Source organism: Camellia sinensis, chromosome 15 (assembly GCF_055761805.1).
Source record: "Camellia sinensis isolate YWXY chromosome 15, ASM5576180v1, whole genome shotgun sequence".
In the NCBI taxonomy this organism is placed as follows: domain Eukaryota; kingdom Viridiplantae; phylum Streptophyta; class Magnoliopsida; order Ericales; family Theaceae; genus Camellia; species Camellia sinensis.
The window spans coordinates 120,674,287-120,686,525 of NC_138975.1; the positions used below are offsets into that span (position 1 = coordinate 120,674,287).

Below are 12,239 nucleotides of genomic sequence, written 5' to 3' on the forward strand. Positions count from 1 at the left end.
GCAGCGGCCAGCTGCTTGGAGGTTACTGGCGGGCTTGGGAGGTACATTTCTTCTCCACTTTTTCATTCCTGTCTCGTACTTTATGTACTCAGTACACTGCACACACTGTGGTCTGCTCTATACTTGTTGTATACTGTACACACGGCACACACATACATTCTGCTTTACACTGACTGTACACTGTTCACACTGTACACTGCACACAATACACTGCACAAAACACGGCTCTGCCATTTCTGCTTTATTCTGTCGGTCATACTGACATCTGTTTTGCAGTTGTGGGTTTACGCCTACTTTCCTAGGCTTGCACCTGTGCCAGTTGCGGAGCCTCCTCCGGCTGTCCCGTTCTCGAGTCGCTTCGACGGGAGATGCACCCGGCGACCACGGGAGACATTCGGCTTCTTCCGCCGATATTTCGACACCATCACCCCGGCCGAGGTATGCTTTACTTTCAGTTCATTTAGCTTCGCTTTCCCACTGCATGTTTCAATAACAGTAGATAACAAACTGTCTGTCATTTTCAGATCACATGGCGGCCATGGGCTTCCTTGCCGTCGGTGATGCGGGGTCGGTTCCCTGGTGCTGAGGAGACCTCGCGTTTCCGGATCTTGCTAGAGGGCCCGGTCTGTCGGGCTTGGTACCTGGGGGAGCGTTTTCTACGCCCGACCCTTGGGTTACCTGAGCAGATAGTCCCGGTTCACCCTCCTGCAGAGATGAGGGAGACCGAGGGGCTGACCCCTGAGCAGCTGGATGATTACTCCATCGGCTGGGAGGAGGCCGGCTTCCGAGGCACCGGCGACTATCAGGAGTACGTGCGGACGTACCTGATGCGTCCCTTGAGCGGCCGTCGAGCAGAGGGAGCTAGGCCTGTAGCATCGGCGGCTGGGGCCGGAGCGGGAGCAGGGGCTGGATCTTCGAGGAGGGCCCGAGTCCGTGGTAGGGGTAGAGTGCAGGGAGGACGGGGAGCTGGCTGGCCTGCCCTGCCTGCTGTACTGACTTTCCAGGGGCAGGGTGGGTCGACCTATCAGATCCCTTTCGCCCCTCCACCGGCTGGTCATGAGTTCATTGACATCCCCGACTTGCCGCCGGTATGTTCTACTGCATTTTGTACAGTCATTCATTTCAGTTTACTTGATATTCCATAGAATATTGATGCATCTGATTCTTTTGCAGGCTTCTTCTGAGTACACCCGTCAGTCGTTGGCGATGAATGCCTCGATGATGGGGATGCTCCAGCGGACTTTTGACCTCCTAGCCGTCTACAGCATACCGGTATGTTCTTCTGACACTAGCCTCAAACCATTCATACACTGCTTTGCATAATCTGATGCACGGCATGACACCTGATACACTGATCTCACAGTATCTAACACACTGCATACACTGCATTCTGCACTATTAAACTGCGATGATAAACTGCTCACAGCATTCTTACGCTGTACTCACACGCTGCATTCTGCACTGATAAACTGCTCACGGCATACATACACTGTCCTCGACATTGCATTCTGTACTGTTGAACTGCTCACGGCATACTGATGCATTTCCCTTTTGTGTACCTTTTCAGCCTCCTTTCCAGATTCCCATGGTAGGAGGTGCTCCAGCTAGACCTTCTGTCCCTGCTCGGGGGAGAGATAAGGAGGGCAGGATATTTCCCCGTACCAGGGGAGGGCGTACTCACGTCGGGAGTAGCTCGCGAGCTCCAGTCCCGGACGATGATGATGACGAGGAGTCAGAGGCGGAGGCAGGGTCATCGGAGGAGGAGACCGGAGACGGTTCTAGCTCGGGCTCTGACGACGACGCTGATGATGCTCCTGGACCCTCGTCCAGGAAGAGGACTAGGACAGACTGACGGCCCTTGGAGTGCTTGACACAGATGCAGATTTTTGCTATCTTTTCTTTCTTTCTTGTACTTTTCTTTTTTGGCTGGTAGATAGATTACCTTGTACTGCCACAGGCAGATTTTGTTTCCAAAATTTGTACATTTGAAAAGATAATGAAATGAAACGGACTTTTTATCTGAAAAAGTGTTTACATTGACACATTTCATGCATTGCATCGCATCTCATCATGTTACACCTCAATGTAAATGGAACTGATTGGTTGTCTGAAAATTGAACACTTGCACTGTAATAATCAGATAACTAGACAGCCAACAGCAAAATAACCCAAGCAGCCCACTGCCTGATTCTGGACACACAGCCCTTACTCTGTTGGGGATTAATCTGCACACAGCCCATAACACAGCATTCGATTCATTCTGCACACGGCAAATTCTCAAACAAGCAGCCCAATCTAACAGGACGGACCTCAAAGATGGAACCGGTTGGAGTCGAAACATGTTCAAATGTAGGGAATGGCACAGCATTCTGAGCATAAATGATTTTCGAAATCGAATGAGGGTTTTTCAAACCGGGATATCGAGCCTACAACCGAACACAGCGGGGAGGACTCAAATAAAGAGGTACACGACCTAAACACAACGAGACACGCTCAGGAAAGACTCAAAACAAAAGACGAGACCGTCGAATGAAAGAGACACGACACACAGACGCGTAAACGAAGATGGGAGACCTCGGACCACGAGGAGCCAGTTCAATCTGGATATTGTTTCCCACCCTTTCTGATTTGTGATCCTCACATCACTCGACTCTCAGGCTCGGATTTTCTCTCAAAACCCTTTTCCTCACTTTTCTCTCAACTTACACCTCTCTATTCTTCAATCTCTCATTTTTCATCCCTCCCCGGGGTGATTGATGGATAAATAACAAGGTGTGGGTTCATGCCCGATGCCGTTAGCTCACAGCTATTTCTTCTGGCGGGCAGAGCGCTTTTCTGGCAAGTACGTCGATGGCGGGGGAAAGACAGAACGCCTGGCTCAACTGTGCCCCTAGTTCATCATTTTAACCATTCTTCGTTTTTGCTTTCTACTAAAACAGTTTTGATCAAAATGAGAGTCGGATTAACGTACTTGTTCAATTTTTGATTTGAAAAGCATGCAAGTCAGGCAGCAAGCACTGAAAATTTTCCTTTTTGGGTCCAAGACGATGGTCCGATTTTGGAAAATGGAATAGTTTTCGAGAAAATAGTCAACCTCGGTAAAAATTTTCAAAAACTATTTTTCAAACAGCTGATGCTCAACGAGCATGGAACTTACTCTTCGAGATGTGCAACCTCGGATCGGAGGCAATGGCAAATTGCCCCTGGTTTGAAGGGGGTGGGAGGCAACGGAAAGTTGCCCCTAGTTTGAATGGCGTCTCACAACGGCTTGTGGCAACGGAAAGTTGCCCCTTGTTTGGGATGGTGCCGCAGCAATCCGCAGACAGTCTTCATTGGCGGTGGTCGAACTCTCAGACACAGAGATGACGAAGACGATCACAACACATATATGGACACAGTCGCCTTGGGAGCGTTGGCGACCAGACTTCGAGATGAAATCGAAACCATTGCATGGACTGAGACGCTTATGAAAGCGTTGGGGGCTGGACTTCATGACGAAGTTGCCTACGTATCCCAAACATGGGAATCAAGCCTTACGTAGTTCCGGTTAAGGTACTCTCGGGTATTTTAACCTTCACTTTGTTTGGCTCTCACTTTTGCCAAGGCGCCCAATGCGGGTTTTCGACCTTGCGAGCTTCTTTTCATTTTCTATTTCTTTTTCTCTTTCTTTTTTTCTTTTTTCTTTTTTTGTATTGTTGCTCTTTTTTGTATTTTTCTCTTGCTCTAACTTTTGCCTGGGTCGCCCTTCCGGGTTTTCGGCCCAGCGAGCCTCTCAAAGGGTAAAAGTGTAGCAAGTCCATGCCAAATGTTTTTTTTTTTAAATTAAAGCCTCTCTGTGTCTAGGAGAACGGCTGTTGCACTGATTTGCGGAGAATCCATCCCAGTTGCTCTACGAGCTTCTTCCGACGAGATCTACTCTTTCTGATTCGGCTTTGGTGCCTCCTGCTCGAGGGCAATTTCGAAACTGGCCACACGGGCCTCCATGGCGTTTGTCCGTTGAACTTTCTGAACGTTCTGAACGGGTTCAAAATCGGAAAGCAAACGGGTTGAATCTTGAGGCTGAGAGCGATCCTAGGCTGCGCAATCTCAAGAGCGATTCCACACAGGTCTTCGCAGGGCTGCGTAAAACATTTGCTTTTGAAAGTTTTTAAGGAAGCGACGAATCGCTCGCGCCGAAGATAGTGTGGAACCAATCTGGATCAGGCCAGGGTCCTTCTCAGTACTCACGCCGACAAGCATGGCTTCATTCATAAAAAGGCTTAGCACGCCTCTCTTTCTCTCAAAATGATCAAAATTTTACAAAACCCGAGGAATTCCTTCCTCTTCGTTTTTATCACCGCAGTGTTCAAAAGTTTGTTTTTTTGAAAAACTTAGGTTAATGCAATGAGTTTGGCGCGCAGGAGAGCAGGCAAGATGTACTGTCAGCCCAATCAAATTCTATGGTCCTTATGCTGAAAGCAAGCATGAAGTTGAGATAGCAACAGCTGTTTCAATCGGCTCTGTTGGTGCAACTGGCCCCTCGGCAGAAACAGACTCAAAAAACAAAAACAGATAATAACAAAATGGCGTTCGGGACAACGACCCCAGAATCACCAGGTATTATATACAACGGGGACTGACTCGATACAACCAGACAGACCCTTAAGCAAAAGACTGACTCAGGACAAAGAGACAGACTCAAAAACAAAAGACTGACTCGACATCCAAGCCAGGATTTACAAAACTCGGTTTCACCGATGCTCAAAAATGCGTGCCAGACGCTTCAAAAACACACCAAATGTTGCCCACAGGCGGTTCACTTCACATACTCGCAGTATCTGAGCCCTCGAAATCCAACAACTGAGTGGTGACGGGCTTGCCTGAGGTGGGCGGTAGGATAACCTTGTTATCAATCAAATCCTGCACTTCATGACGAAGGCGGGAACATTCATCGGTGTTGTGACCGGACTGTTGGTGGTACGCGCAGTACAAGGTAGCATCATGAGTGGCGGGGAGATTCTTCGGGAGTGGCCGGGGCTCCAAAGGCTTAAGATGCCCATTCTTCGCCAATATTAACAATGCCCTAGACAAAGGCATGTGGAGGTCGTGAAAGACCCTGCGCCCTCGGGGTAGGTACTTTGCAGTTTGAGGATTCTTGCCAGATGCGCTGGCGAAAGGATCAGCTGGCGCTGCCTTGGCCTTTTGAACTTTTCCCGGTGCAGGGTTGGGAACTACAAGAATTGTCTGGGCATGACGGGGCCCATCCCGGTTTTCTGCCTGGCTTGAACTGCCTTTGGTTGGAGCGGGGAAAGCATCATCTACAGCTTTGGTCACTATTGCTGACGTTTGTTGCTTGTTCATCCCTCTGGCCTTCAGAGCCTCGACTGCCCACAGCAGTTGTTCAATAGGGTCGGCGTCTACCTTTGCCTTGTCTTTTCCTTTGGCCTCAGCCTGATCAAGGGTCGGGGTTGATACTGGCGTGTCGTGGCTATAGCCGGAAGCCACCTCTGGCTGGCTGAGCTCTACCACAATCCGCCCCAGTAGCGGGGGCTCCTGTGGTACAAAATTCCCGGCATACGGCGCCGCTGGCGGTGAAGCTGACATTCCATAGGCGAGGTCTGCCACAGACCTTTGGAGATCGCCTATCATCCCCATTAATTCGAAAGTGGTGGGCTCACGAGCCTAGTATAACTGGGGAGCCCAGACCGGGTGCACAACGGGCGACCTGGGTGGGTATGACATACTGATGTTGGCCTCACTCTGCGGAGCGGTCCCCTGCTCCAATGCAGCCGTCATAACCACAATTTCTTCTGAACTTTGTGTCGCCATAAATCTTGCCTCAGCAAAGGAGAGACATTGGTTGTTCTGTATCAACTCTGCAACTCTCTGAACTGAAAGAAAAACAGACAGCATTTCAGCCCAAACTGATCAAACACGGGTGTAGCCAAACAACTGTACCCTACTGCTGATCACTGTTCCCAGATTTCTGTTCCCAAAATACTGAATCTGATACCCGCGGATAACTGATTCCTGATAACTGATTCTCAACAACACTGATTCTGGCGCCTTCGGGCCCGATACTCAAACTCGCGAACTGGTATATGCATTCCTGTAGAGATACACTCTAAAAGCACATAGCAAATAAAGAGAGCCAAAACACCCCTATGTTAGGGTAGGGTTTCCCTGTCCTATTTTGTCAGGAACTAGGGTTTCACTACACACACAGCGGTTTCAAACAACTTAGCATCGGGTAAGCAACCTGTCCTAGCTTGGAATGGTCACTATGGATCCGAATATGCACTAGGTCGAATGGTCAAAAAGGGTGCCCCGGTAAACCGGGGTTTGTGTTCCCACACTGTCAGAGCCCATAGCCGGTCAGCCTTATGGACATGCCTTGACAAGACAAGCCTCCGGCAAACCGTTCAGGAATGGCAGATGGCAAACACTGTGTTCCTAGGCGCACCAATGCACATGCAATGCAAAGAAACACATAAATGAGATCAAAAACAGGAAATCACGAGTTCGAGTCAAGCTCTCTAAATTTCCCCAGCAGAGTCGCCAGAAACTGTAGACGTCCCCGAACGCCCCGGGAGGATGAGTCCCGTTCTGTTCATTTGGGGTTACTACAGTTCGGACTCGACTTGTGTCACGGTTCTTAATCTGAACCAAAGAGTCCAAATCTGGCAAATCGTTTTGAGAAACAGATTTTTGAAAAAGTAGTGCCAAACATGGACTGCTTTGCCAGATACAGAGTCGCCACCTAAATATTTTTAAAATGGGAAAATTTAGGAAACCCTGACTCGGTGCCGAAGGCCACATGTCCGTCATCACCGGAGTTGTCTCGGCTCGGGAGCTTGGGTACGATCGGGGAAGGTCAGCTATGAGCACCCCCTTTCGCCCGGTCCGAAGACCGGCCTCTACTAACCGTGATATCCTTTTTTGAAAACTTTACGTGTTCTAAAACCAATTATTAACCTAGAATTACTATGTTATGCGCGCAGCAAACAAGTATAGACTAGATTGCCTAATTTGGAAATAAACATTGCATATCCGTTCGGTTTGAAAATGCTTTGGAATTTGCTACTCGCAAGTAGGCTAAAAAAACACGGATTTCAATGAGTTCTTCCAACTCAAACAATCCAACCTTCACCCACAGGCATTCAAAACAATTTAACACATAAGCATTTAGCCACATGTTAAGCATGCTGTCATGGCAATATTCACACTCATGTGATATGCTAAAGCGGAAATACTTACATAGTACTCCGTGCCAAAACAAAGAACTTGTTAGCAAACATGCATGATCCAAGTCTATGTTAAGTGCCTAATGCGTCGCATACAAAATGTCGCTAAGATAGGCTCGGCTAATCCTAGACATGTCATGTGAAAATGCACAATTATCACATATTCAGTTTGGAATTGAAGCATTGATGCAATTAGCATGATGTACCGAGCCTAATGCATGCAATACAAATGCATGGATGCACACATGCATAGCATAAGGTATGCTAAATTAAACGTGCCCTAATACTAACCATTAAAGCGGGTAAGTAAAAGGGAAGAAAGAAGTGGGGTTGGAAGACATACACACCACTCACACACACTTATTACAGATTTACCCTCACTCGGAGGGACCGAATAAATATTACAAATTAATTAACTACACCGGCTAATTAATATTACAAATTGCCTAATTTAATTAACAAATTAAATAGACTAATTAAAACAGGAAAATGCCTCGGGAAGCGCGCCGCCATGCGCAAGCTGCCTCTGTTTTCTCTCCTATGCTCCTCTGGAGGCTGTCAAAACCTCAGGGTTGCATCCCTAGGCACTGGGGAGTACCACCGGCTGAGTGGAATCATCACCGGCACTGGCATGTGTCCATCGGCACAAAATTGAGTCTGTCGGCAGAGAAAAGGTTGCCGACCGGCACCTTACACTGCCGGTCGGCAAAGAAAGTCTGCTGGACCTGCAACTCACAGCAACAGAGGGCAAAACAAGGCATGGCAGCACAATTCAAGGCATGTACGCACCAACCATGTCTCTTATCATTGTGATGACTCAAAGGGACATGTGCCTTGGTTCTCGGACCACCAATCACGCATTTCCATGCATGATGGCCCAAGGAACCAAGTATGCAACTTTGATTTCAAATGCATGCAAACCAATCAAACAAATTAGGCCTAATTCCTATCACCATTTCAAGGAACAAGGCATGCATGCAAGATGCAATGCAACCTAGGCATACAAGCTAAGGATGCAACATGGCATGGCAATTAACTTATGCAAGCATACAAGCATGCATATGGCAATACAAATGGGTGGCAAGATGGACTTATACATGAATTAGGCAGCTCTAATAAGGCCTAAAACAGTGGCCATAATGACCAAAACAAGAAGCCAAAACACATGTACACATACACATGATGGAAGGCCTACACTTAGGCACAAATCAAGCAACATTCAAGCATACTTGAAGGGGATAAACAAGAGCAATTAGCATGCATTATAGGCTCTAAAATCATGCTAATACATGGTGCCAAACCAAGCAACAAATCAAGCCAAGCATGCACCAAATGGCCTAAGTGTTCAAAGCAAATCAATGAGGCATTGAACTACACTTAACAAGACCAAACAAGGCATGCAAAGAGGGACCAAAATCAGAGGTTTAGCATGTTAAAACAAGGCTAAAGGACTCTTTAGATGGCATCTAAATGGCCCAAATACAAAGGCATGCACCATGGCCAAAACATGGAGCATTGCAACACATGCTTTCAAAGCATTAAAGAGACATGCAAAGCAATCAATCAAGCATGGAAATGGGACTGAAATAACATATAAAATGATCCCAAATCACCAAAACAATGCAAAGATGGCATGCTACACATGCACATACTCAAGGCCAACAAGCCCAAATACAAAAGAGCTATATAATGCATGCAAAGATCAACCCAAACGACTATGGACAGAGCTAAAACATGACAAAATAAGCACATAATCTTCACAAGACTAAGCCAAAAACATGCTCCAACAAAGGCTAACAACCTAGAACATGTTAAGGCACAAATAAGGCATTACATGGAAACTATGCTAAACATGCATGGAGTTCCAAAACCAACTTAAAATCATGTTATATCATGGATATATAAGCATGAAAAACAAACCAAACATGCTCAACACACACTCAAGCATAGGCTTCCTTAGGAGGCCAAAATATGCCCTTTTCAAGGACAACAAGGAGAGGGGGTGGCCCTCTCCTTCTTGGGACTTCAAAGCATCATCTTCACCACTGAAATCCCTCAAGATTTCAGTGGTGAAGAGACCTCAACACCAAAATCCCGGAGCTAGCACAAAATGGCTCAAAATGAGGCCTTTTGAGGCCTAAGGGTGGTCAACAACCCTCAAACAACAAAACACTCTTAATAAACAACAAAGAGGGCTTAAAAACAGAACTTTTTTATGTTATACAATAATCACAAAAACAGCTCTAAGACTAGTATAAAATCAATGCAAAAATGGGGGAAAAAGGGACTAGTTTCTCACCCTTGTAGTCCTCTTCAACAATGGTGCTCCAATGGCCTCCTTGAGCTTGAATCCAACACCAAAGCTTCAAAGCACACTCTTTAGAACCTCAGCTCCAAGAGGAAGGTGAAACACTAGGTGTTTGTGTGCAATAATGAGACACAAAACACCTAGTGTACAAAATGAGAGGAAAAGAGAGATAGGTGAATGTATCTAACCCTAACCCTAGAAAAACCAGAGCTCTCTCTGTATTTTCTCCTCAAAAAATGTCTAAGAGCTCTCCTTTTTGCCTTAGAGAAAGCTTCTCTCTATATCCCTCTTGTAAAGCTTACAAGACAAGCCTTGCAAGAGGGAGATCCCTCCATACACGTGTATGGAGGGGAGCAAAAGCAATACAGCTGTCTAAAAATATCTGCAAAAGCAGATGAACAGCAATCGGCCGGCAAAAAATGCCATCTTGGCCAAAAAGAGTGCCGGTCGGCAACAAATAGTGCTGACCGGCAACAAATAGTGCCGGCCGGCAAACTATATTGCCGGTGGCAGCAAAAACCAGCCGGTGGCATCTAGCCACTGCCGGTGAAGGGTGGGGATGGTCTACAAACCCCACCTTACCCTTCCAAGGCAAGATGCAAGTGTTTGGTGCAAAACCAGACACTAAACGGTCGAGTTCGGGGATCCTGAGGCAAGGCGCGCGGGCCGAAGCCTCCGGGAACTCCAAACGAACACAAACAAGGATAATCACCGAGTGTTCAAACGGTGACGTCCAAGTCTTGAGGACGGTCAAAAATGGGGTGTCTACACTTACAAATTACTAAAAGTGCTCGCGGTTTAGCAGTTCGGTTGCGGCCAAAGGAACCTCAAATCTGTCATCCGTCCAAAACTAGGCAAATTGAAAAAAATCAATCCGCAACCACCAGCTCGTCATCACGCATCCATCCAAAATATGGCGGATCGATTCGGTTTGGGCGAATCAGAATATCTGCTGAGGACCCCTAACTGGAGCTAGGGTTTGTCAAAACGATACAATGTCGGACTTTGATTCTCGGGATCAGAAATACAGGACGAGTAGAGAAAAGGTCAGGAATTGGCCTATTGGATTGGGTCTAGGGTAGTACGCCCCTGTTTTCTTTGTCTGTCTCTGTCTCTGTGAGCCTAAAAAATAAATAAATAAAATAAAATAAAGAGAGAGAGAGAGAGAGAAAGAAATGGAAAGGGTCACGGTGGTGGGAGGGTAGTCACTAGTGGGAAGGCACTGGGATGGCTACCAGAGTAGGCTACTAGCTAGAGTAAAGTAGAGGTGGAGGTGGAAGTGAAAGTGGGGTTGGACATATAGAGATGGGGTCAAAAATAGAAAATGATGTTAGGACAAAATTGTAAAAAAAAATAGAAGAGGTGGGGATCTAAAGAAAAAATGTAAGGACATTTAACAACCCCTATCAAATTTATTTCTACTTTTGTTTTACCTTTTCCATACATATTGTTGAAATTATTTATTACTTTTTTAACATGTGTGTCTTAAGAACATATGTTAACAAAACTCTTAAATTATTTTGATTTTGATAAGTAATATAAATACAATAAAATATTATTAATTATCTGTTAACAAGTGCATTAGCATGACCCTTCAAATAATTATTCAAAATTAAATTCCAAGATGTCATATCCACACATTTGAATTGTGGCCGTCAAATAATTATTTAAAATTAAATTCCAAGAAGTTATATCCACACGTTTGAATTGTGGCCCATAATTCAGCAACAACTGTTCACTTTATTACGAGAAATTATTGGTTGATTTTGAAATATTCCTTCGTATTATTTATTAAAGAATAAGTGTCTTATTATTATCTCTTTAAAAGAGACAAAAATATGATAGATTCTATTGATTTAACCAATAGTAACCCTATGTCACATGGATTCACTGTTATGGGATCGATTTTGTCCATTATTCAACAATGAAAATGGAATCAAGGTAAAAAAGAATAAAAAATAATTACCAAAACTTTTAATACATAATTACTAATAACATTTACTCCCTTGGATTCAAACTTTTTAAAGGTGCATACAAATTTCAAAATATTTTTTTTTATTATTGTTCCTATCTTTTCAAATATTTAATATATTTATAATTATTCAAATATTTTTTTTACTTTGACTTTTCAAAATGAGAGTATCATTTTAAGACATCCCAAAATGAAATAGTTGATTAACAAAACGAGACGGGAGTATATAAATTACAATACCAATTTAATGAGCACTTTCCAAAATTTTGCGATTTATAACATTCCCACATAAAACATTTAAAAAACTCGTAGGGGCACACCAAGTTGCCCACCTTTTCTCCGATGTTAATAATCCCATTTTAATTTAATTTACATTCTTCATTTTGAGGAATTTCAGACAAGATTTACAACACCAATTTAATGAAATAATGAGCAAATGACAACCCATATTTGGCAACTGCCAAATCGAAAACCACTATTCGCATGCCACAAAAAATTTCATTCCACACCATTTAGTCGTTCAAATGTTAACTTTCGAACAAAAATGAATCGTTTAGATATAAACATTACTTAATAGTTGATATTTGAACATTTGAATTTTGTTCAGAAAGTAAGATCCGAACATCACAAATGGTGAGAACCAAGAAAATTTAGTACTAGACCAAAACCTTTAAAAAGGTAATTAAATAAAATTTATACACATCAGAGGAAATCATTGACTAAATAGGTGAAAACA

General features: G+C 44.7%; 1 protein-coding gene across 1 annotated transcript; it reads left to right on the forward strand.

Moving 5' to 3' along the window:
* The first annotated feature begins 530 nt into the window (after nucleotides 1–530).
* Nucleotides 531–2,027, forward strand: LOC145813737 (uncharacterized). The gene is made up of 3 exons (XM_082909646.1): nucleotides 531–1,088; nucleotides 1,174–1,272; nucleotides 1,568–2,027. The coding sequence occupies exons 1-3, from the start codon at nucleotides 561–563 to the stop codon at nucleotides 1,850–1,852; spliced, it is 912 nt and encodes a 303-aa protein (XP_082765772.1). The 5' UTR covers nucleotides 531–560; the 3' UTR covers nucleotides 1,853–2,027.
* Nucleotides 2,028–12,239: the final 10,212 nt, after the last annotated feature.